This window comes from Panulirus ornatus, chromosome 53, assembly GCF_036320965.1.
Source record: "Panulirus ornatus isolate Po-2019 chromosome 53, ASM3632096v1, whole genome shotgun sequence".
NCBI classification, from domain to species: Eukaryota; Metazoa; Arthropoda; class Malacostraca; order Decapoda; family Palinuridae; genus Panulirus; species Panulirus ornatus.
In genome coordinates, this window is record NC_092276.1 from 18,592,965 (window position 1) to 18,618,877 (window position 25,913).

The 25,913-nt window shown below is 52.1% G+C and overlaps 1 protein-coding gene across 1 annotated transcript in view; it reads right to left on the reverse strand.

Moving 5' to 3' along the window:
* Positions 1-284: 284 nt before the first annotated feature.
* The window catches only part of LOC139765287 (ADP-ribosylation factor-like protein 4C), a 106,840-nt gene continuing 81,211 nt past the window's right edge, over positions 285-25,913 (reverse strand). The window contains exons 2-4 of the mRNA XM_071692660.1: positions 19,529-19,705; positions 16,718-16,834; positions 285-3,088 (exon numbers count right to left, since the gene is read on the reverse strand). Coding sequence (XP_071548761.1) covers positions 2,978-3,088; positions 16,718-16,834; positions 19,529-19,705 — 405 coding nt within the window. The 3' untranslated portion in view covers positions 285-2,977. The remainder of the gene's footprint in view (positions 3,089-16,717; positions 16,835-19,528; positions 19,706-25,913) is intronic.

A 25,913-nucleotide genomic window follows, 5' to 3' on the forward strand; every position in this document is an offset into this window, starting at 1 on the left:
TCAGATGTTGCCTACTGATGATGTCATAGCCGGTAGCTGATTGGCTGAATGGTCAGATCGATGACGTACACACCGTTAATGACTAGCCTATTGGCGGATGACTGTGACGTCACAAAGTCATGACATCACATTTGTCTCTGGAACCAGGATAGATTGGCTGCCATGATTGGTTAAGGAGAAATGCCGTGTTATGTATTGACCAAGAGACATTGTTACCAGTTCTCTTGTTGCTTTGTTAAAAACGAATATATATATATATATATATATATATATATATATATATATATATATATATATATATATATATATATATATATATATATATATATATATATATATATGATTCTCTATCTTAAATAACAATTGTCAAAATACATGCTGTATCTTGCGTTATGTGTGTGTGTGTGTGTGTGTGTGTGGACACATGAAAGTGTTATTCTCACAGTAAACCTGTCCTTGAGTTGCCTTTATCTGGGGAATTTTACTTAATCTTTCTCCCTGCAGGTCCAGACGTGCGCAGGTCACACCATTCCCGGTCCAGTGGTCCAGTGCACGCGGGGCGCCGGTCCAGTGGTCCAGTGTACGCGGGGTGAGCGCCCCCTGCCACCTGACAGGTGAGTTACCTTGTTGTAGTAGTGCATGAGACCACACGTGACCCGGGGCTGGCCTCTCCCTCGCACACCTTCACCACAACACACGATCGGTCCGTCGACCTGCTTCACCGACGTACGCGTTGGTTGTGGTGGCTACTGACCCGCTGGTTACACCACCAGACATGACTGAACCTCACCTGACCTGACCTGACCTGACCTGACCTGACCCCAGCCAGGATAAACGTTTTCTATGCTTGGGTCAGAACCAGTGGTGTGACGCGGGGTCCAGTGGCGTCTGTCTGCTCATACCTCTGTTCCGGTGACGCAGATGTGTGGTAGTGTGCGACGGTATACGTCCACTGGGTGACGCAGATGTGTGGTTGTGTGCGACAGTATACGTCCACTGGGTGACGCAGATGTGTGGTAGTGTGCGACGGTATACGTCCACTGGGTGACGCACATGTGTGGTAGTGTGCGACGGTATACGTCCACTGGGTGACGCAGATGTGTGGTTGTGTGCGACAGTATACGTCCACTGGGCGACGCTGACGTGTGGTAGTGTGCGACGGTATACGTCCACTAAGCGACGCTGACGTGTGGCCATACTGAACGTAAGTAACGTCATGTAAACATGTATTATGCATGATGTGTGCATGATGCAACGTGTGTATGTGCTACATTGATGGGTGTCGCATGTGGTCGTACGTCGGTGAGTGTTGTGCGAGCCTCCAGATAGAATAGAAAGAAAACAACAACACATGTAAACTTATGTACAGATGATCAACCCAAAATATATTGTCGGATGTAATATGTTTACTGAGAGTCAGCAAGTTACACTCGAGGCTACACCTCGAGGTCGACCACCGCTCGAGGACGACAGTAGCCTACATCAAGCGTTGACTACTGTAGTCTTGACTACTGTATTCTTACATTGTATAAACGACAGGTATGAGTGTCCGGAGGCAAGGCCCTCGGACGTCATGTACACATCACAGACTCGCGGACATGTGTTACTATGTGTCTTCCTCTCGCGTGCCAGCCTTCCATGTTGCCTCCAGTAACGCAAGACAAATGTAAAGTGAAAGACATGAACGTTTGGTTGGCCAGGACCCTCACCACGTTGCTCTGGTGTCATCATCCACACACACCCGCGCTCTCGACACACTTAGGCAGGCTCTCAAGTTGTGATTTGATGCACGAATCATATATATATATATATATATATATATATATATATATATATATATATATATATATATATATATATATATATATATATAACTGTAAGAATCATATGTACTGTACATAGAGAGCATGAAGGGTTCCTGCGCTGGTAATTCCTGTAGTTCCAACAGCTACATCTTCAGGCTGACCAGGTGACCTGGTGGCGGCCAAGCCTGGGTCAGCCCAGGTCAGGTCGAGTCGTTCACCTGTGCCCTCGTGAGCATGTGTGTGTCAGCAGGGGGTCAGGAGGAGCCTGGCGTGTGTGTGTGTATGGGGCGGCCGGGCGCGCGCGCGCCTCCCACACACACACACACACACACACACACACACACACACACACACACACACGGGCCAACTTAAAGTTCCGGGGTACCGTGGACGACATGAGATGGTGACGTCACACAAGGTACCGCCCAGGGCAGGTACCACACAAGGTACCATCCAGGTCAGGTACCACACAAGGTACCATCCAGGGCAGGTACCACACAAGGTACCATCCAGGTCAGGTACCACACAAGGTACCGCCCAGGGCAGGTACCACACAAGGTACCACCCAGGACAGGTACCACACAAGGTACCGCCCAGGGCAGGTACCACACAAGGTACCACCCAGGGCAGGTACCACACAAGGTACCATCCAGGTCAGGTACCACACAAGGTACCGCCCAGGGCAGGTACCACACAAGGTACCACCCAGGACAGGTACCACACAAGGTACCGCCCAGGGCAGGTACCACACAAGGTACCACCCAGGACAGGTACCACACAAGGTACCACCCAGGACAGGTACCACACAAAGTACCACCCAGGGCAGGTACCACACAAGGTACCACCCAGGGCAGGTACCACACAAGGTACCACCCAGGGCAGGTACCACACAAGGTACCATCCAGGTCAGGTACCACACAAGGTACCATCCAGGTCAGGTACCACACAAGGTACCATCCAGGTCAGGTACCACACAAAGTACCACCCAGGGCAGGTACCACCCAGGGCAGGTACCACATAAGGTACCGCCTAGGGCATGTACCACACAAGGTACCGGCCGGGACAGGTACCAGGCAGGTAGGACCGTGCTACACCTGGGTACCAGGGGTGGACCAGCACCAGCACGTCCGACAGCTGGCGTGGATGGCAGCCAACTAGTCGGAGGTGGAGGATCATCTGGGCTTCTTCTTGCTCGTCTTGGTGAGGCGACGTTGCTTGTGGATCATCTCGTACAGATGCTCCAGTGCGTCGTCCAGACCCTCCCCTGTGATGGCGCACGCAGGCTGCAGGACACACACACACACACGTTAATGTCACCTTCTTACTTTTGTCAAAATACATAAACGTAGCATTATAGTGATGGTCAGGGGGAAGGGTACATGGCTAGGGGGTAGGTGGAGGTCAGTATAGAACGTACAGTGGGTACAATACATCATGGGTGAAGGATACATGGCTAGGGGGTAGGTGGAGGTCAGTATAGAACGTACAGTGGGTACAATACATCATGGGTGAAGGGTACATGGCTAGGGGGTAGGTGGAGGTCAGTATAGAACGTACAGTGGGTACAGTACATCATGGGTGAAGGGTACATGGCTAGGGGGTAGGTGGAGGCCAGTATAGAACGTACAGTGGGTACAGTACATCATGGGTGAAGGGTACATGGCTAGGGGGTAGGTGGAGGCCAGTATAGAACGTACAGTGGGTACAATACATCATGGGTGAAGGGTACATGGCTAGAGGGTAGGTGGAGGTCAGTATAGAACGTACAGTGGGTACAATACATCATGGGTGAAGGGTACATGGCTAGGGGGTAGGTAGAGGCCAGTATAGAACGTACAGTGGGTACAGTACATCATGGGTGAAGAGTACATGGCTAGGGGGTAGGTGGAGGTCAGTATAGAACGTACAGTGGGTACAATACATCATGGGTGAAGGGTACATGGCTAGGGGGTAGGTGGAGGTCAGTATAGAACGTACAGTGGGTACAATACATCATGGGTGAATGGTACATGGCTAGGGGGTAGGTGGAGGTCAGTATAGAACGTACAGTGGGTACAATACATCATGGGTGAAGGGTACATGGCTAGGGGGTAGGTGGAGGCCAGTATAGAACGTACAGTGGGTACAATACATCATGGGTGAAGGGTACATGGCTAGGGGGTAGGTGGAGGTCAGTATAGAACGTACAGTGGGTACAATACATCATGGGTACATGGCTAGGGGGTAGGTGGAGGTCAGTATAGAACGTACAGTGGGTACAGTACATCATGGGTACATGGGTACATGGCTAGGGGGTAGGTGGAGGTCATTATAGAACCTACAGTGGGTACAATACATCATGGGTGAAGGGTACATGGCTAGGGGGTAGGTGGAGGTCAGTATAGAACGTACAGTGGGTACAATACATCATGGGTGAAGGGTACATGGCTAGGGGGTAGGTGGAGGCCAGTATAGAACGTACAGTGGGTACAGTACATCATGGGTGAAGGGTACATGGCTAGGGGGTAGGTGGAGGTCAGTATAGAACGTACAGTGGGTACAATACATCATGGGTGAAGGGTACATGGCTAGGGGGTAGGTGGAGGTCAGTATAGAACGTACAGTGGGTACAATACATCATGGGTGAAGGGTACATGGCTAGGGGTAGGTGGAGGTCAGTATAGAACGTACAGTGGGTACAATACATCATGGGTGAAGGGTACATGGCTAGGGGGTAGGTGGAGGTCAGTATAGAACGTACAGTGGGTACAATACATCATGGGTGAAGGGTACATGGCTAGGGGGTAGGGTGAGGTCAGTATAGAACGTACAGTGGGTACAATACATCATGGGTGACAGGGTACATGGCTAGGGGGTAGGTGGAGGTCAGTATAGAACGTACAGTGGGTACAGTACATCATGGGTGACAGGGTACATGGCTAGGGGGTAGGTGGAGGTCAGTATAGAACGTACAGTGGGTACAAGTACATCATGGGCGAAGGGTACATGGCTAGGGGTAGGGTGGAGGTCAGTATAGAACGTACAGTGGGTACAGTACATCATGGGTGAAGGGTACATGGCTAGGGGGTAGGTGGAGGTCAGTATAGAACGTACAGTGGGTACAATACATCATGGGTGAAGGGTACATGGCTAGGGGGTAGGTGGAGGTCAGTATAGAACGTACAGTGGGTACAATACATCATGGGTGAAGGGTACATGGCTAGGGGGTAGGTGGAGGCCAGTATAGAACGTACAGTGGGTACAGTACATCATGGGTGAAGGGTACATGGCTAGGGGGTAGGTGGAGGTCAGTATAGAACGTACAGTGGGTACAATACATCATGGGTGAAGGGTACATGGCTAGGGGGTAGGTGGAGGTCAGTATAGAACGTACAGTGGGTACAATACATCATGGGTGAAGGGTACATGGCTAGGGGGTAGGTGGAGGTCAGTATAGAACGTACAGTGGGTACAATACATCATGGGTGAAGGGTACATGGCTAGGGGGTAGGTGGAGGCCAGTATAGAACGTACAGTGGGTACAGTACATCATGGGTGAAGAGTACATGGCTAGGGGATAGGTGGAGGTCAGTATAGAACGTACAGTGGGTACAGTACATCATGGGTGAAGGGTACATGGCTAGGGGGTAGGTGGAGGTCAGTATAGAACGTACAGTGGGTACAGTACATCATGGGTGAAGGGTACATGGCTAGGGGGTAGGTGGAGGTCAGTATAGAACGTACAGTGGGTACAATACATCATGGGTGAAGGGTACATGGCTAGGGGGTAGGTGGAGGCCAGTATAGAACGTACAGTGGGTACAGTACATCATGGGTGAAGGGTACATGGCTAGGGGGTAGGTGGAGGTCAGTATAGAACGTACAGTGGGTACAATACATCATGGGTACATGGGTACATGGCTAGGGGGTAGGTGGAGGTCAGTATAGAACGTACAGTGGGTACAATACATCATGGGTGAAGGGTACATGGCTAGGGGTAGGTGGAGGTCAGTATAGAACGTACAGTGGGTACAATACATCATGGGTGAAGGGTACATGGTTAGGGGGTAGGTGGAGGCCAGTATAGAACGTACAGTGGGTACAATACATCATGGGTGAAGGGTACATGGCTAGGGGGTAGGTGGAGGTCAGTATAGAACGTACAGTGGGTACAATACATCATGGGTGAAGGGTACATGGCTAGGGGGTAGGTGGAGGTCAGTATAGAACGTACAGTGGGTACAGTACATCATGGGTGAAGGGTACATGGCTAGGGGGTAGGTGGAGGTCAGTATAGAACGTACAGTGGGTACAATACATCATGGGTGAAGGGTACATGGTTAGGGGGTAGGTGGAGGCCAGTATAGAACGTACAGTGGGTACAATACATCATGGGTGAAGGGTACATGGCTAGGGGGTAGGTGGAGGCCAGTATAGAACGTACAGTGGGTACAATACATCATGGGTACATGGTTGTGAAGGTGGGACGTGTAGTGCCGTGTGTGTTGTGAGGGAGGTTGTGTAGCATATTGTGGTGACGTGTTACGTGATGTGACCATGACATGATGATGTGGGTAACACATGAAGTAACATTAATGATGGAAATGTAGTAACACACCTGTCACCACCACCACACCTGTCACCACCGTACTCACCACCACCACCACACCTGTCATCATCACCACACCTGTCATCATCACCACACCTGTCATCACCACCACACCTGTCATCATCACCACACCTGTCATCATCACCACACTTGTCATCATCACCACACCAGTCATCATCACCACACCTGTCATCATCACCACACCAGTCATCATCACCACACCTGTCATCATCACCACACCTGTCATCATCACCACACCTGTCATCATCACCACACTTGTCATCATCACCACACCAGTCATCATCACCACACCTGTCATCATCACCACACTAGTCATCATCACCACACCTGTCATCATCACCACACCAGTCATCATCACCACACCTGTCATCATCACCACACCTGTCATCATCACCACATCTGTCATCATCACCACACTTGTCATCATCACCACACCAGTCATCATCACCACACCTGTCATCATCACCACACCAGTCATCATCACCACACCAGTCATCATCACCACACCTGTCATCATCACCACACCTGTCATCATCACCACACTTGTCATCATCACCACACCAGTCATCATCACCACACCTGTCATCATCACCACACCAGTCATCATCACCACACCAGTCATCACCACCACACCTGTCATCATCACCACACCAGTCATCATCACCACACCTGTCATCATCACCACACCAGTCATCATCCCACCTGTCATCATCCACACCAGTCATCATCACCACACCAGTCATCATCACCACACTGTCATCATCACCACACAGTCATCATCACCACACCTGTCATCATCACCACACCAGTCATCATCACCACACCAGTCATCATCACCACACCAGTCATCATCACCACACCAGTCATCATCACCACACCTGTCATCATCACCACACCAGTCATCATCACCACACCAGTCATCATCACCACACCTGTCATCATCACCACACCAGTCTTCATCACCACACCTGTCATCACCACCACACCAGTCATCACCACCACACCAGTCATCATCACCACACCTGTCATCATCACCACACCTGTCATCATCACCACACCAGTCATCATCACCACACCAGTCATCACCACACCAGTCATCATCACCACACCAGTCATCATCACCACACCTGTCATCATCACCACACCAGTCATCATCACCACACCAGTCATCATCACCACACCAGTCATCATCACCACACCTGTCATCATCACCACACCTGTCATCATCACCACACCAGTCATCATCACCACACCAGTCATCATCACCACACCAGTCATCATCACCACACCTGTCATCATCACCACACCAGTCATCATCACCACACCAGTCATCATCACCACACCAGTCATCATCACCACACCAGTCATCATCACCACACCAGTCATCATCACCACACCAGTCATCATCACCACACCTGTCATCATCACCACACCAGTCATCATCACCACACCAGTCATCATCACCACACCAGTCATCATCACCACACCTGTCATCATCACCACACCAGTCATCATCACCACACCAGTCATCATCACCACACCAGTCATCATCACCACACCTGTCATCATCACCACACCTGTCATCATCACCACACCTGTCATCATCACCACACCAGTCATCATCACCACACCAGTCATCATCACCACACCTGTCATCATCACCACACCTGTCATCATCACCACACCAGTCATCATCACCACACCACTCATCACCACACCAGTCATCACCACACCAGTCATCATCACCACACCTGTCATCATCACCACACCTGTCATCATCACCACACTATCATCACCACACCTGTCATCATCACCACAACCAGTCATCATCACCACACCTGTCATCATCACCACACCTGTCATCATCACCACACCTGTCATCACACCACACCAGTCATCATCACCACACCTGTCATCACCACACCAGTCATCATCACCACACCAGTCATCATCACCACACCTGTCATCATCACCACACCTGTCATCATCACCACACCTGTCATCATCACCACACCTGTCATCATCACCACACCTGTCATCATCACCACACCTGTCATCATCACCACACCTGTCATCATCACCACACCAGTCATCATCACACACCAGTCATCACCACCACCCAGTCATCACCACACAGTCATCATCACCACACCTGTCATCATCACCACACCTGTCATCATCACCACACCTGTCATCATCACCACACCAGTCATCATCACCACACCAGTCATCATCACCACACCTGTCATCATCACCACACCTGTCATCATCACCACACCTGTCATCATCACTACACCTGTCATCATCACCACACCAGTCATCATCACCACACCAGTCATCACCACACCTGTCATCATCACCACACCTGTCATCATCACCACACCTGTCATCATCACTACACCTGTCATGAGGACAGCAGTGGTCAGTCGTCCAGCCCGGGCCTCAGCCACACCTGAGCCCGTCCTTCCTCCCGTCGTTATGAGGACCGACCCCGCGTCAGGAGGCGCCTCCTCCTCCCCCTACGTGTCCTGACCTCCCCCAGGGGACATACCTACCCACCTGGGGGTGTAGGTAACTACATCAACGGTCGTAATGTTTGTTAGCTTCGATTACATTACCTTGAGATCAAGGTAATTATGTTTACTGATGATAGTTTGAAAGATTTGGTAAACTGTGTTGTGTGTAGAGCGGGGGAGGGAGTGAGGGCTTCCCGCTGGTGCGACAGGTGAGGGAGGAGGAGGAGCAGGAGGAGCGCGCCCGTCGCTCTGTCTCCGTGGACGTGCCCGTCACCCGCCTGGCTGGGACCTCCTCCCGCTAGTATATATTTAGCCGACAGTTTACCTCCCGGTGGTTACGTTACCGGCACTCGCCTCCACGTCGGAAACGAACGTATTTTTAGACCATTTTATTATGCCGGCGACGTGTGTTGGTCGCTGGTGAAGACGTGAGCTAGTATGTCTGGCCTGGTGACGTGTGTTGGTCGCTGGTGAAGACGTGAGCTAGTATGTCTGGCCTGGTGACGTGTGTTGGTCGCTGGTGAAGACGTGAGCTAGTATGTCTGGCCTGGTGACGTGTGTTGGTCGCTGGTGGAGACGTGAGCTAGTATGTCTGGCCTGGTGACGTGTGTTGGTCGCTGGTGAAGACGTGAGCTAGTATGTCTGGCCTGGTGACGTGTGTTGGTCGCTGGTGGAGACGTGAGCTAGTATGTCTGGCCTGGTGACGTGTGTTGGTCGCTGGTGGAGACGTGAGCTAGTATGTCTGGCCTGGTGACGTGTGTTGGTCGCTGGTGAAGACGTGAGCTAGTATGTCTGGCCTGGTGACGTGTGTTGGTCGCTGGTGGAGACGTGAGCTAGTATGTCTGGCCTGGTGACGTGTGTTGGTCGCTGGTGGAGACGTGAGCTAGTATGTCTGGCCTGGTGACGTGTGTTGGTCGCTGGTGGAGACGTGAGCTAGTATGTCTGGCCTGGTGACGTGTGTTGGTCGCTGGTGGAGACGTGAGCTAGTATGTCTGGCCTGGTGACGTGTGTTGGTCGCTGGTGGAGACGTGAGCTAGTATGTCTGGCCTGGTGACGTGTGTTGGTCGCTGGTGGAGACGTGAGCTAGTATGTCTGGCCTGGTGACGTGTGTTGGTCGCTGGTGGAGACGTGAGCTAGTATGTCTGGCCTGGTGACGTGTGTTGGTCGCTGGTGAAGACGTGAGCTAGTATGTCTGGCCTGGTGACGTGTGTTGGTCGCTGGTGGAGACGTGAGCTAGTATGTCTGGCCTGGTGACGTGTGTTGGTCGCTGGTGAAGACGTGAGCTAGTATGTCTGGCCTGGTGACGTGTGTTGGTCGCTGGTGGAGACGTGAGCTAGTATGTCTGGCCTGGTGACGTGTGTTGGTCGCTGGTGGAGACGTGAGCTAGTATGTCTGGCCTGGTGACGTGTGTTGGTCGCTGGTGGAGACGTGAGCTAGTATGTCTGGCCTGGTGACGTGTGTTGGTCGCTGGTGAAGACGTGAGCTAGTATGTCTGGCCTGGTGACGTGTGTTGGTCGCTGGTGGAGACGTGAGCTAGTATGTCTGGCCTGGTGACGTGTGTTGGTCGCTGGTGGAGACGTGAGCTAGTATGTCTGGCCTGGTGACGTGTGTTGGTCGCTGGTGGAGACGTGAGCTAGTATGTCTGGCCTGGTGACGTGTGTTGGTCGCTGGTGGAGACGTGAGCTAGTATGTCTGGCCTGGTGACGTGTGTTGGTCGCTGGTGGAGACGTGAGCTAGTATGTCTGGCCTGGTGACGTGTGTTGGTCGCTGGTGAAGACGTGAGCTAGTATGTCTGGCCTGGTGACGTGTGTTGGTCGCTGGTGGAGACGTGAGCTAGTATGTCTGGCCTGGTGACGTGTGTTGGTCGCTGGTGAAGACGTGAGCTAGTATGTCTGGCCTGGTGACGTGTGTTGGTCGCTGGTGGAGACGTGAGCTAGTATGTCTGGCCTGGTGACGTGTGTTGGTCGCTGGTGAAGACGTGAGCTAGTATGTCTGGCCTGGTGAGGTTATCTTCCTCTTATCTGTCCCGCTAATGATTATCTATCGCTGTAACGAGCTATCTATTACAGACAACACCTGGGGATGATTGAACAACGAATCTTGTGAGATGACAGTATCAAATTATTTGGTTGATCGACTGTATGATATCATGTCACCGTATCGACTGTATGATATCATGTCACCGTATCGACTGTATGATATCATGTCACCGTATCGACTGTATGATATCATGTCACCGTATCGACTGTATGATATCATGTCACCGTATCGACTGTATGATATCATGTCACCGTATCGACTGTATGATATCATGTCACCGTATCGACTGTATGATATCATGTCACCGTATCGACTGGATGATCGTCAGAGCCATAGTGTGTGTGTGTTTGTGTGTGTGTGCCACACACCACACCAGGCCCCAGTCAAGACGCATCCGTTCTCTGACTTTCCATGAAGACTCGTGCGTACGCCACTGTGGTACAGACGCAGTGCCACTGTGGTACAGACGCAGTGCCACTGTGGTACAGACGCAGTGCCACTGTGGTACAGACGGAGTGAGGGTGGAGGGGTGAGGATGGTGGGGTGAGGATGGTGGGGTGAGGATGGAGGGGTGAGGATGGTGGGGTGAGGATGGCGGGGTGAGGATGGAGGGGTGAGGATGGTGGGGGTAAGGATGGTGGGGTGAGGATGGAGGGGTGAGGATGGTGGGGTGAGGATGGCGGGGTGAGGATGGAGGGGTAAGGATGGTGGGGGTAAGGATGGTGGGGTGAGGATGGAGGGGTGAGGATGGTGGGGGTGAGGATGGGGGGGTGAGGATGGAGGGGTGAGGATGGGGGGGTGAGGATGGTGGGGTGAGGATGGAGGGGTGAGGATGGTGGGGTGAGGATGGTGGGGTGAGGATGGTGGGGTGAGGATGGCGGGGTGAGGATAGAGGGGTGAGGATGGTGGGGGTAAGGATGGTGGGGTGAGGATGGAGGGGTGAGGATGGTGGGGTGAGGATGGTGGGGTGAGGATGGAGGGGTGAGGATGGTGGGGTGAGGATGGTGGGGTGAGGATGATAGGGTGAGGATGGTGGGGTGAGGATGGAGGGGTGAGGATGGTGGGGTGAGGATGGAGGGGTGAGTATGGTGGGGTGAGGATGATAGGGTGAGGATGGTGGGGTGAGGATGGTGGGGTGAGGATGGAGGGGTGAGGATGGTGGGGTGAGGATGGTGGGGTGAGGATGATGGGGTGAGGATGGTGGGGTGAGGATGATGGGGTAAGGATGGTGGGGTGAGGATGGAGGGGTGAGGATGGTGGGGTGAGGATGGAGGGGTGAGGATGATGGGGTGAGGATGGTGGGGTGAGGATGGAGGGGTGAGGATGGAGGGGTGAGGATGATGGGGTGAGGATGGAGGGGTGAGGATGATGGGGTGAGGATGGTGGGGTGAGGATGGAGGGGTGAGGATGGAGGGGTGAGGATGATGGGGTGAGGATGGAGGGGTGAGGATGATGGGGTGAGGATGGTGGGGTGAGGATGGAGGGGTGAGGATGGAGGGGTGAGGATGATGGGGTGAGGATGGTGGGGTGAGGATGGAGGGGTGAGGATGGTGGGGTGAGGATGATGGGGTGAGGATGGTGGGGTGAGGATGATGGGGTAAGGATGGTGGGGTGAGGATGGAGGGGTGAGGATAGTGGGGTGAGGATGGAGGGGTGAGGATGATGGGGTGAGGATGGTGGGGTGAGGATGGAGGGGTGAGGATGGAGGGGTGAGGATGATGGGGTGAGATGGAGGGGTGAGGATGATGGGGTGAGGATGATGGGGTGAGGATGGTGGGGTGAGGATGGAGGGGTGAGGATGGTGGGGTGAGGATGGAGGGGTGAGGATGGAGGGGTGAGGATGATGGGGTGAGGATGGTGGGGTGAGGATGGAGGGGTGAGGATGGTGGGGTGAGGATGATGGGGTGAGGATGGTGGGGTGAGGATGATGGGGTAAGGATGGTGGGGTGAGGATGGTGGGGTGAGGATGGTGGGGTGAGGATGGAGGGGTGAGGATGGTGGGGTGAGGATGGAGGGGTGAGGATGGAGGGGTGAGGATGGTGGGGTGAGGATGGTGGGGTGAGGATGGAGGGGTGAGGATGGTGGGGTGAGGATGGAGGGGTGAGGATGGAGGGTGAGGATGATGGGGTGAGGATGGTGGGGTGAGGATGATGGGGTGAGGATGGTGGGGTGAGGATGGAGGGGTGAGGATGGTGGGGTGAGGATGGAGGGGTGAGGATGGTGGGGTGAGGATGGTGGGGTGAGGATGGTGGGGTGAGGATGGTGGGGTGAGGATGGTGGGGTGAGGATGGTGGGGTGAGGATGGAGGGGTGAGGATGGTGGGGTGAGGATGGTGGGGTGAGGATGGTGGGGTGAGGATGGAGGGGTGAGGATGGTGGGGTGAGGATGATGGGGTGAGGATGGTGGGGTGAGGATGGTGGGGTGAGGATGGAGGGGTGAGGATGGTGGGGTGAGGATGGAGGGGTGAGGATGGTGGTGTGAGGATGGTGGGGTCCCAACCCGGTGTTCCCTCAGTCGTGGACAGGCCTCGTCCCAGCCAGCCAGCCAGCTGAATGGTGCGTACATTATTATTCATGACCAATACGCACGCATTCCCATGGTATTGACTCTCTCTCTCTCTCTCTCTCTCTCTCTCTCTCTCTCTCTCTCTCTCCCTGACGATGATGGAGCACCTGGTGGTGACCTGGTGTTACCTGGTGGTGACCTGGTGATGACCTGGTGACAGTATATCATTATTCAACCCTTCATCTCCTTCATCATCTTCACTTCTTGATTACCTCACCATTAACATTCCTTAACTCCCCCCTCCACCCTCCCCTCCCCTCCTTCCTTTATCTCCCCATCATTCATAACCTCCCCACACCTGGAGGGGGGGGGGGGGTGAGGCCTCGCTGGCGCTCTGCTGCAATTACTGCTTCCTCAAGTGGGTCATTACTAGGGTCACTGTAAGGGTTTAATGAGGCAGTAATGACCCATTGTGGCGGGGTTAACGATGCAAATGTGACGGGGTTAACGATACAGGTGTGGTGGGGTTGGTGACACAGGTGTGGTGGGGTTAATGACACAGGTGTGGTGGGGTTGGTGACACAGGTGTGGTGGGGTTAATGACACAGGTGTGGTGGGGTTGGTGACACAGGTGTGGTGGGGTTAATGACACAGGTGTGGTGGGGTTGGTGACACAGGTGTGGTGGGGATGGTGACACAGGTGTGGTGGGGTTGGTGACACAGGTGTGGTGGGGATGGTGACACAGGTGTGGTGGGGTTGGTGACACAGGTGTGGTGGGGTTAATGACACAGGTGTGGTGGGGTTGGTGACACAGGTGTGGTGGGGTTGGTGACACAGGTGTGGTGGGGTTAATGACACAGGTGTGGTGGGGTTGGTGACACAGGTGTGGTGGGGTTGGTGACACAGGTGTGGTGGGGTTGGTGACACAGGTGTGGTGGGGTTAATGACACAGGTGTGGTGGGGTTGGTGACACAGGTGTGGTGGGGTTGGTGACACAGGTGTGGTGGGGTTGGTGACACAGGTGTGGTGGGGTTTATGACACAGGTGTGGTGGGGTTGGTGACACAGGTGTGGTGGGGTTGGTAACACAGGTGTGGTGGGGTTAATGACACAGGTGTGGTGGGGTTGGTGACACAGGTGTGGTGGGGTTGGTGACACAGGTGTGGTGGGGTTGGTGATACAGGTGTGGTGGGGTTGGTGACACAGGTGTGGTGGGGATGGTGACACAGGTGTGGTGGGGTTGGTGACACAGGTGTGGTGAGGTTGGTGACACAGGTGTGGTGGGGTTGGTGACACAGGTGTGGTGACGGAGACAAACACAAGAGAGACATGTTTTGATAATTACCGCTCGTTAACCTTATGTTTTGATAATTACCGCTCGTTAACCTTATGTTTTGATAATTACCGCTCGTTAACCTTATGTTTTGATAATTACCGCTCGTTAACCTTATGTTTTGATAATTACCGCTCGTTAACCTTATGTTTTGATAATTACCGCTCGTTAACCTTATGTTTTGATAATTACCGCTCGTTAACCTTATGTTTTGATAATTACCGCTCGTTAACCTTATGTTTTGATAATTACCGCTCGTTAACCTTATGTTTTGATAATTACCGCTCGTTAACCTTATGTTTCGATAATTACCGCTCGTTAACCTTATGTTTTGATAATTACCGCTCGTTAACCTTATGTTTTGATAATTACCGCTCGTTAACCTTATGTTTTGATAATTACCGCTCGTTAACCTTATGTTTTGATAATTACCGCTCGTTAACCTTATGTTTTGATAATTACCGCTCGTTAACCTTATGTTTTGATAATTACCGCTCGTTAACCTTATGTTTTGATAATTACCGCTCGTTAACCTTATGTTTTGATAATTACCGCTCGTTAACCTTATGTTTTGATAATTACCGCTCGTTAACCTTATGTTTTGATAATTACCGCTCGTTTGTTGTGAAGGTGAACAACGTGACGTTTCCAGTGGAAGGAAAGGTGAACATGTGTAACTGTTGTGGCTCATAATGAACAATAACATGTGTGACGATATGTACATGACTGCGTTACACACACACACACACACATACACACACACATACACACACACACACACACACACACATACACACATACACACACATACACACACATACACACACATACACACACACACACACACATACACAGATTTTGCCACAAATACACTGGTTGCTGCAACAAGAACAACAAGAACAAGCAATACACAGGTGCAGAACAATCGTTCGATCATTAGGTTGGTCATTAAGCTGTGAACAGCACAACCCTACACTGTAATTGGCTGCTCTAGTGTTTGTATAGAGCGTGACAGACCTGTGATGAAGGCATGATGGTGTATGTTGCTGTATTGCTGGAATACAGTGTGAGGGATGTATGATACAGTTGGCAAGTGGTTGCCATGTTGACTACTGTACCTGTATACCTGTATGTTATATCGCAGGTCCGGCCCTTCCCTTACCTGTATGTGGCAGAGCTGCGGGCCAGGACCAGGACCTACCTGTACCTGTATACGTCAGGGACGCACTGTACCTGTATACGTCAGGGACGTACCGTACCTGTATACGTCAGGGACGTACTGTACCTGTATACGTCAGGGACGTACTGTACCTGTATACGTCCGGGACGTACTGTACCTGTATACGTCAGGGACGTACTGTACCTGTATACGTCAGGGACGTACTGTACCTGTATACGTCAGGGACGTACTGTACCTGTATACGTCCGGGACGTACTGTACCTGTATACGTCAGGGACGTACTGTACCTGTATACGTCCGGGACGTACTGTACCTGTATACGTCAGGGACGTACTGTACCTGTATACGTCAGGGACGTACTGTACCTGTATACGTCAGGGACGTACTGTACCTGTATACGTCAGGGACGTACTGTACCTGTATACGTCAGGGACGTACTGTACCTGTATACGTCAGGGACGTACCGTACCTGTATACGTCAGGGACGTACTGTACCTGTATACGTCAGGGACGCACTGTACCTGTATACGTCAGGGACGTACTGTACCTGTATACGTCAGGGACGTACTGTACCTGTGTACGTCAGGGACGTACTGTACCTGTATACGTCAGGGACGTACTGTACCTGTATACGTCAGGGACGTACTGTACCTGTGTACGTCAGGGACGTACTGTACCTGTATACGTCAGGGACGTACTGTACCTGTATACGTCAGGGACGTACTGTACCTGTATGTGCCACAGGTGGGTGTTCCCCAGCTCAGCGATGCCCAGGAGGCGTTCAATTTCGATGGGATCCTTCGCGCCAGGCAGGTCCTGCTTGTTGGCCAACACCAGGATGGGCACCTGTAGGGGAACCAGGGCACCAGAGGTAGAGTGAGGGAGGTAGTAGGCAGATGGTAGAGTGAGGGAGGTAGTAGACAGATGGTAGAGTGAGGGAGGTCGTAGGAAGATGGTAGAGTGAGGGAGGTCGTAGGAAGATGGTAGAGTGAGGGAGGTAGTAGGAAGATGGTAGAGTGAGGGAGGTAGTAGGAAGATGGTGAGATAATATGAAGGAGATGGAAGTATATAAACAAATGTATATGATCAGACAAGGCAATATGCTCATATTTTGACGTCTCTATATACATTATAATACTTTGAGCCATATAAACAGATGTATATGATAAAAGGGAGAAAGAGATTAATATTTTGATATATATATATATATATATATATATATATATATATATATATATATATATATATATATATATTTTTTTTTTTATTTTTTTATTATACTTTGTCGCTGTCTCCCGCGTTTGCGAGGTAGCGCAAGGAAACAGACGAAAGAAATGGCCCAACCCCCCCCCCCATACACATGTATATACATACGTCCACACACGCAAATATACATACCTACACAGCTTTCCATGGCTTACCCCAGACGCTTCACATGCCTTGATTCAATCCACTGACAGCACGTCAACCCCGGTATACCACATCGCTCCAATTCACTCTATTCCTTGCCCTCCTTTCACCCTCCTGCATGTTCAGGCCCCGATCACACAAAATCTTTTTCACTCCATCTTTCCACCTCCAATTTGGTCTCCCTCTTCTCCTTGTTCCCTCCACCTCCGACACATATATCCTCTTGGTCAATCTTTCCTCACTCATCTCTCCATGTGCCCAAACCACTTCAAAACACCCTCTTCTGCTCTCTCAACCACGCTCTTTTTATTTCCACACATCTCTCTTACCCTTACGTTACTTACTCGATCAAACCACCTCACACCACACATTGTCCTCAAACATCTCATTTCCAGCACATCCATCCTCCTGCGCACAACTCTATCCATAGCCCACGCCTCGCAACCATACAACATTGTTGGAACCACTATTCCTTCATACATACCCATTTTTGCTTTCCGAGATAATCTTCTCGACTTCCACACATTCTTCAAGGCCCCAGAATTTTCGCCCCCTCCCCCACCCTATGATCCACTTCCGTTTCCATGGTTCCATCCGCTGCCAGATCCACTCCCAGATATCTAAAACACTTCACTTCCTCCAGTTTTTCTCCATTCAAACTCACCTCCCAATTGACTTGACCCTCAACCCTACTGTACCTAATAACCTTGCTCTTATTCACATTTACTCTTAACTTTCTTCTTCCACACACTTTACCAAACTCAGTCACCAGCTTCTGCAGTTTCTCTCATGAATCCGCCACCAGCGCTGTATCATCAGCGAACAACAACTGACTCACTTCCCAAGCTCTCTCATCCCCAACAGACTTCATACTTGCCCCTCTTTCCAAAACTCTTGCATTTACCTCCCTAACAACCCCATCCATAAACAAATTAAACAACCATGGAGACATCACACACCCCTGCCGCAAACCTACATTCACTGAGAACCAATCACTTTCCTCTCTTCCTACACGTACACATGCCTTACATCCTCGATAAAAACTTTTCACTGCTTCTGACAACTTTCCTCCCACACCATATATTCTTAATACCTTCCACAGAGCATCTCTATCAACTCTATCATATGCCTTCTCCAGATCCATAATGCTACATACAAATCCATTTGCTTTTCTAAGTATTTCTCACATACATTCTTCAAAGCAAACACCTGATCCACACATCCTCTACCTCTTCTGAAACCACACTGCTCTTCCCCAATCTGATGCTCTGTACATGCCTTCACCCTCTCAATCAATACCCTCCCATATAATTTACCAGGAATACTCAACAAACTTATACCTCTGTAATTTGAGCACTCACTCTTATCCCCTTTGCCTTTGTACAATGGCACTATGCACGCATTCCGCCAATCCTCAGGCACCTCACCATGAGTCATACATACATTAAATAACCTTACCAACCAGTCAACAATACAGTCACCCCCTTTTTTAATAAATTCCACTGCAATACCATCCAAACCTGCTGCCTTGCCGGCTTTCATCTTCCGCAAAGCTTTCACTACCTCTTCTCTGTTTACCAAATCATTTTCCCTAACCCTCTCACTTTGCACACCACCTCGACCAAAACACCCTATATCTGCCACTCTATCATCAAACACATTCAACAAACCTTCAAAATACTCATAATATTCAGTGTAGTATGCTACATATACCTGGGGATCTGTGATATATACACCAACACTGGTCACATATTCCCAAATTTGATTGGACATCAAAGATGATTTATCATAAATTTTCGTTCATCATAACCACAATAATGATCACTAGGGCATGGGTTATCACCCTCCACCGTCAGCAGCCACTACCCCTGGTCCTCCAGCGTCAGTAGCCAGTCCCCCTGGTCCTCCAGCGTCAGTAGCCAGTCCCCCTGGTCCTCCAGCGTCAGTAGCCAGTCCCCCTGGTCCTCCAGCGTCAGTAGCCAGTCCCCCTGGTCCTCCAGCGTCAGTAGCCAGTCCCCCTGGTCCTCCAGCGTCAGTAGCCAGTCCCCCTGGTCCTCCAGCGTCAGTAGCCAGTCCCCCTGGTCCTCCAGCGTCAGTAGCCAGTCCCCCTGGTGCTGAGGCAGGACCCACCTGGGCGTTCTCCGGGAGCTTGGCCGTCTTGTACAGCTCACACCTGGCCTCCTCCAGGCGCTCCAGGTCCACTGAGTCTACCACGAAGACGATGCCGTCTGTGCAGCGGGTGTACGACCGCCACAGGGGACGGATCTTCTCCTGGCCACCGACGTCCCAGATCAGGAAGCTCGTACCCTGGGGGAGAGAGAGGAACACCTGATGTAATACCTGCTGTACCCTGGGGGAGAGAGAGACACACACCTGTTGTACCCGGGGGAGAGGAAGGTCAACACCTGTTGTACCCTGGGGGATAGAGAGGACAACACCTGTTGTACCCTGGGGGATAGAGAGGACAACACCTGTTGTACCCTGGGGGATAGAGAGGACAACACCTGTTGTACCCTGGGGGATAGAGAGGACAACACCTGTTGTACCCTTTGGGATAGAGAGGACAACACCTGTTGTACCCTGGGGGAGAGAGAGGACAACACCTGTTGTACCCTTTGGGATAGAGAGGACAACACCTGTTGTACCCTGGGGGATAGAGAGGACAACACCTGTTGTACCCTGGGGGATAGAGAGGACAACACCTGTTGTACCCTGGGGGATAGAGAGGACAACACCTGTTGTACCCTTTGGGATAGAGAGGACAACACCTGTTGTACCCTGGGGGATAGAGAGGACAACACCTGTTGTACCCTGGGGGATAGAGAGGACAACACCTGTTGTACCCTGGGGGATAGAGAGGACAACACCTGTTGTACCCTTTGGGATAGAGAGGACAACACCTGTTGTACCCTGGGGGATAGAGAGGACAACACCTGTTGTACCCTGGGGGATAGAGAGGACAACACCTGTTGTAACACCTGTTGTACCCTGGGGGAGAGAGAGGAACACCGAATGTAACACCTGTTGTACCCTGGGGGAGAGAGAGGACAACACCTGTTGTACCCTGGGGGATAGAGAGGACAACACCTGTTGTACCCTGGGGGATAGAGAGGACAACACCTGTTGTACCCTGGGGGATAGAGAGGACAACACCTGTTGTACCCTGGGGGATAGAGAGGACAACGCCTGTTGTAACACCTGTTGTACCCTGGGGGAGAGAGAGGACAACACATGTTGTAACACCTGTCCTACCATCATAGTATCCAGGGGAGGCGGAGAGACACCAGTTGTAACAGATGTTATAACCTGTGGAGGCGGGAGGACCCCTGACGTAACACGTGTCGTAACGCCGTTGTCATGTTACGACGGACGTAACAGCCAGGTGAGGCAGGTCCCCCCCCCCCCCCCACACACACACGGGTGAGGTACGAAACAAAAGGATCATGACCAGAAACACCTGGGGAGGGGGGAGGGAGGGGGGGAGATCTGACGTGAGGGAAGTGTTGGCGGGGGAGGGAAGAGGGGGGGTGTGAGGGGAGGGGTGCTCACTTCCCACCTCCACTTCCTCCCTCCACTTCCTCCCTCCACTTCCTCCCTCCACTTCCTCCCTCCACTTCCTCCCTCTCTCAGGTGTGTGTACCGTGCGTGGTGGACCCCCCCCACCCCCCTCCCGTCTTCACCCACGCTCTGTCCACATCTGTCACCTCTGCTTCCCTCTCCCATGGTACACCCTAGCTGTTCCTCCGCTGGCCCGACCTGCTGTGCACGACCCTAGAGCTGGGTGTCAACCAGGCTAAGGGTCGTACCGTCGTGCTCCAGGGTCGTACCGTCGTGCTCCAGGGTCGTACCGTCGTGCTCCAGGGTCGTACCGTCGTGGTCCAGGGTCGTACCGTCGTGGTCCAGGGTCGTACCGTCGTGCTCCAGGGTCGTACCGTCGTGCTGGGATAAGCTGAACATATCTCCAAGATATACTAACTCATATTAAGGTTATATTACCACATATGCGTCCCTGTCTCTAACATATTAACATACTACATCGTCCCCTACATCATACACTTCATGTCAAGTATACTTTCACTGATGTATACCACCAGAGTATACTCTCACTGATGTATACCACCAGAGTATACTTCCACTGATGTATACCACCAGAGTATACTTTCTTCATTGAAGTATACTTATATTTCCACAATATACTAGTCGAAAATGAACCCCTCCACACCAGCATACCCCCGGGGTATACGGTCCCTCTACCACTATATTTCTGTTATACTTCCTTAACATACTGTTGCCCGGGAGCATACCTCTGCGGGTATACTCTGAGGGGGGGGTGTCCCCAGCAGTCTGCCCCCCCCTCCCTCCCCTGCATCCCTCACACGTCATCCTTCATCCTCCACATATCCTCACACGTTATACTGGCCTTCATCATCCTGCTGTCCTGTCACCCCCACACCCACACCCACACCCACACCCACCCCCACACCCACACCCACACCTACACGCACACCCACACCCACACCCACACCCACACCCACCCCCACACCCACACCCACCCCCACACCCACACCCACACCCACACCCACTCCCACACCCACACCCACCCCCACACCCCCACACCCACACCCACCCCCACACCCACACCCACCCCCACACCCACACCCACACCCCCACACCCACACCCACACCCCCACACCCACACCCACCCCTCACCCCGACCCCCCCCCCCCCCCCACCCCTCCACTGGCCTGCTTGATTGCTTGGTACCCTCCCCCCTCCCCTCCTCCCCTCGAGCCCTCAGTAACAACAAAGATTTTCCTGAATCTTTCATTCCTCTCTTCTTGTTCCGCTCCCGGGAGTTTACCTCGTGGGTTTACCGCCAGGTATTCCGCCTTGCGAGGTTTACTCTGGGGGTTTACCTCGTGGGGTCCCCGACCCAGGCGCTACGCCGGAAGAAGTTTACCTCAGGTTTACGCCGTGGGTTTACCGCCCTCGCTGATACTGCATGCGTGGGTCTACATGTATACCTCCTGATCCCCAACCATTATAGTGTTGGCTTTGACACACACACACACACACACACACACACACACACACCATCAAGGTTCACTTTTCCACATTCTAAACTGGCCCTTCTGTCCCCCTTCTCCACCCCTCCTCCTTTCAGGGTCCTCTTCCTTCTTCTCCCCTGCGGCGTAAACTCCCCTCTTCCCTCCCCACGAGGTCGCTTCTCCCACGAATAGGTTGCAGCTCGAGTGTTTACTGGCTGGCCATTCATAGTTCAACCACAACACACACCATCCACGGAAGGTACGACGGAGCCCTCATCTCCCTGTGTCTCTGTCTCTCCTCGTTGTACACATCACCTGCAAGTCTCCCCCTGTGTGCTGCGCCCCAGGCGCACCCTCCCCCTGTGTGCTGCGCCCCAGGTGCACCCTCCCCTGTGTGCTGCGCCCCAGACACACCCTCCCCCTGTGTGCTGAGCCCCAGGCACACCCTCCCCCTGTGTGCTGCGCCCCAGGTGCACCCTCCCCCTGTGTGCTGAGCCCCAGGTGCACCCTCCCCCTGTGTGCTGCGCCCCAGGTGCACCCTCCCCCTGTGTGCTGCGCCCCAGGTGCACCCTCCCCCTGTGTGCTGCGCCCCAGGTGCACCCTCCCCCTGGCCTCCCTGCTGGCCCACAACACAACACACCGCTCCACCCACCGTGTTACCCTCCAACCTCGGGGTCTACCTTCCTACCCATCACCCACAGCTGTCGTGCTGAGAATGATACAGTACTGTAGCGCCTTGCTGTATCCCGGTCACTGTAGCGCCTTGCTGTATCCCGGTCACTGTAGCGCCTTGCTGTATCCCGGTCACTGTAGCGCCTTGCTGTATCCCGGTCACTGTAGCGCCTTGCTGTATCCCGGTCACTGTAGCGCCTTGCTGTATCCCGGTCACTGTAGCGCCTTGCTGTATCCCGGTCACTGTAGCGCCTTGCTGTATCCCGGTCACTGTAGCGCCTTGCTGTATCCCGGTCACACACTGCAGGACCCCAGCTGTGGCTGGCCCTCCACCTGGTTGTGGCTCGGGTGTGCAGCTCAGCCACCACAACCCGCCTTCCCTCCACACTTTCCAGACCCGAGCTGACCTGGAACCCTCCAGGACCAGGTCCGGCGTGGGTGGAGGCATGGGGGCCCGCGCGGACCCCACATAACCACTGCTCTTCCCAACTCAGCTGAAGACTTCGCTATTCTGGAGACCGGAAATAATCTGCTACCACAGGTGTGCGCCTGGTTACTGTGGCACTGGTTATTACAGGTGTTTTGCTACCGAGACTCGAGGATACAGGTGTCTGGACGGGGAGGCGGTAAGAGACAAATGCCTGAAGAGGACATCGAAAATATACGTGTTTGGAGAGTAAGGTATGAAAGACAGATGTTTGGAGAGTAAGGTATGATAGACAGATGTTTGGAGAGTAAGGTATGAAAGACAGATGTTTGGAGGAGACGTTGGAAGACAGATGTTTGGATTATTTCTGGAAAACACAGATGTTTAGTAGGTAACATGTGTAGTACAGGTGTTAGGTGATTACCAGATGATGTTATAAAACACATGTTAAAGGCAGTCATACTTATTGCCAGTCACCATCTGCGTCCCACGCCACACGTGGTGGATGAGAGAGAGAGAGAGAGAGAGAGAGAGAGAGAGAGAGAGAGAGAGAGAGAGAGAGAGAGAGAGAGACGATGGGAGAGGTTGGAGGGGAGGAAGCGTGGGAGTTAGAGAGAGGGAGGCTGGCAGTAGGTAGGTGGGAGTGAGAGAGAAGGAGTGGAGGAGAACCTCCGGTGGTGGAGGAGGAGGTCAGACACCAAGTGTGGTGGTAATGTATGAGTGAATGATGAACAACGAGAGAAACACGAACCAAGTTGACATGAGACGAAACATTAAAAGATCAACAGGATTGCTAAATGATCACGTAAATAAGTACTTCATCCACTACGAAACATGACCTCCAGGACAGACATTTCAGAAATGATGACAGAAACAACTTAAGAAAACAACAAATTAAGACAAAATCATAATAAAAACACGATGGTAGAAAATGGAAGTCCATTCAGCGGGGTCCATATCCCAACAGGCACAGACGAGGCGGGAAACAGCCATGCCACACTGGGTCGTGCACGTCAGGCAGGCCACGTCGCCACCATCCATTACACCAACATAAAAACCTCCTCCCAGGAGTTGTAATTTACGGCGAGTCACTGTGTTCAGAATGTGACGTTTTTACCCGCCAGCAGGCGACATCTGACGGTGAGGGGGCCAACCAGTCCGCCCGCCCGCGCCTCAACCTAACCTTTAGAATCCAGTGCGATGCTTTAATACCTGTGATATTTCATTCCACGGAGGAGCTAGAACGCCCATACATATGTATGATTGACCGGCTTAGAAACTGCCACGTCCCCCACACAGTCAGTGAGGTTAGCCGAGGTCAGGACGGCATCAGACCCCCAGGCCAAGGTGGCGTCTTGAGACAAACCGTTGCGTTACATATGTGTTTTCTTTCATCGTGTGAGAGCAGTGGTGCGTGTGGGCCAGGCCAGCTCTAAGCCCAGCCGTCAACACTTGGTTATTGCAGGTCGGGGGGGGGGTGTTGATCCTGGGGTAGGGGAAGGGACGGAGGATTGGGGAACGTGGAGGGGGAAGATGAACATATGGCTTCCTCTCTTTACTTATCTTCCTGTTTTCATTGCTCTCTGGTTGTTGTCAACCCTCTCTAGTAGTGTCATGGGTTCACAACTTTTGACACGGTGTGGTAACGGGGCCTCATCTCAGAGCTCTTCCCATTTGGCTTCCCTCCCTCACTTTGCTCCTTCATATCTACCTTCCTGTCTGGCCGATCTGTCTCCGTGGTTTTTGATGGATCAGCCCCTCCATCATTCACCATCAGCAGCGATGTCCCTCAAGGTTTTCTCCTGTCTCCTACACTTCTTTTTATCAACAATTTCCTCTCTTCTTCAGATAACCAGATGCACTCATATGCTAACGACTCCACACTGCATTCCTTCACATCCTTCAATTCTGCTCCTTTTCTCATTCGATCTGCATCTCGTCTGGACATTTCTTCTCAATGAACTCTGACTTGGACAGGATATCTCAGTGGGGTACACAAAATCTGGTTAAATATAATGCATTCAAGACCCAGTTTCTACCCGTCTCTCTATCGAACGTTCCTCATAACTTTTCTCACTCCGTTGACGGTTCTGCAATTCCACCTCTCGACTCAGTGGATATATTTGGTATTACTGTAACATCCACTCTTTCTTGGAAACCCCACATTACAGGAATAGCTAAGTCTGCCTCTAAGAAACTGGGTGTCCTGTTAAGATGTCGAAACTTCTCTTTTGAACAGTTGTTCCGTTTATACAATGGATGATTCATCCTTGTATGGAGTACTGCTCTCACATCTGGGGTGGTTCTAGCTCTGTATCCTTACTTGACACAGTTGAGTCGAAAGTGGTCCGCCTTATAAACTGTCCCA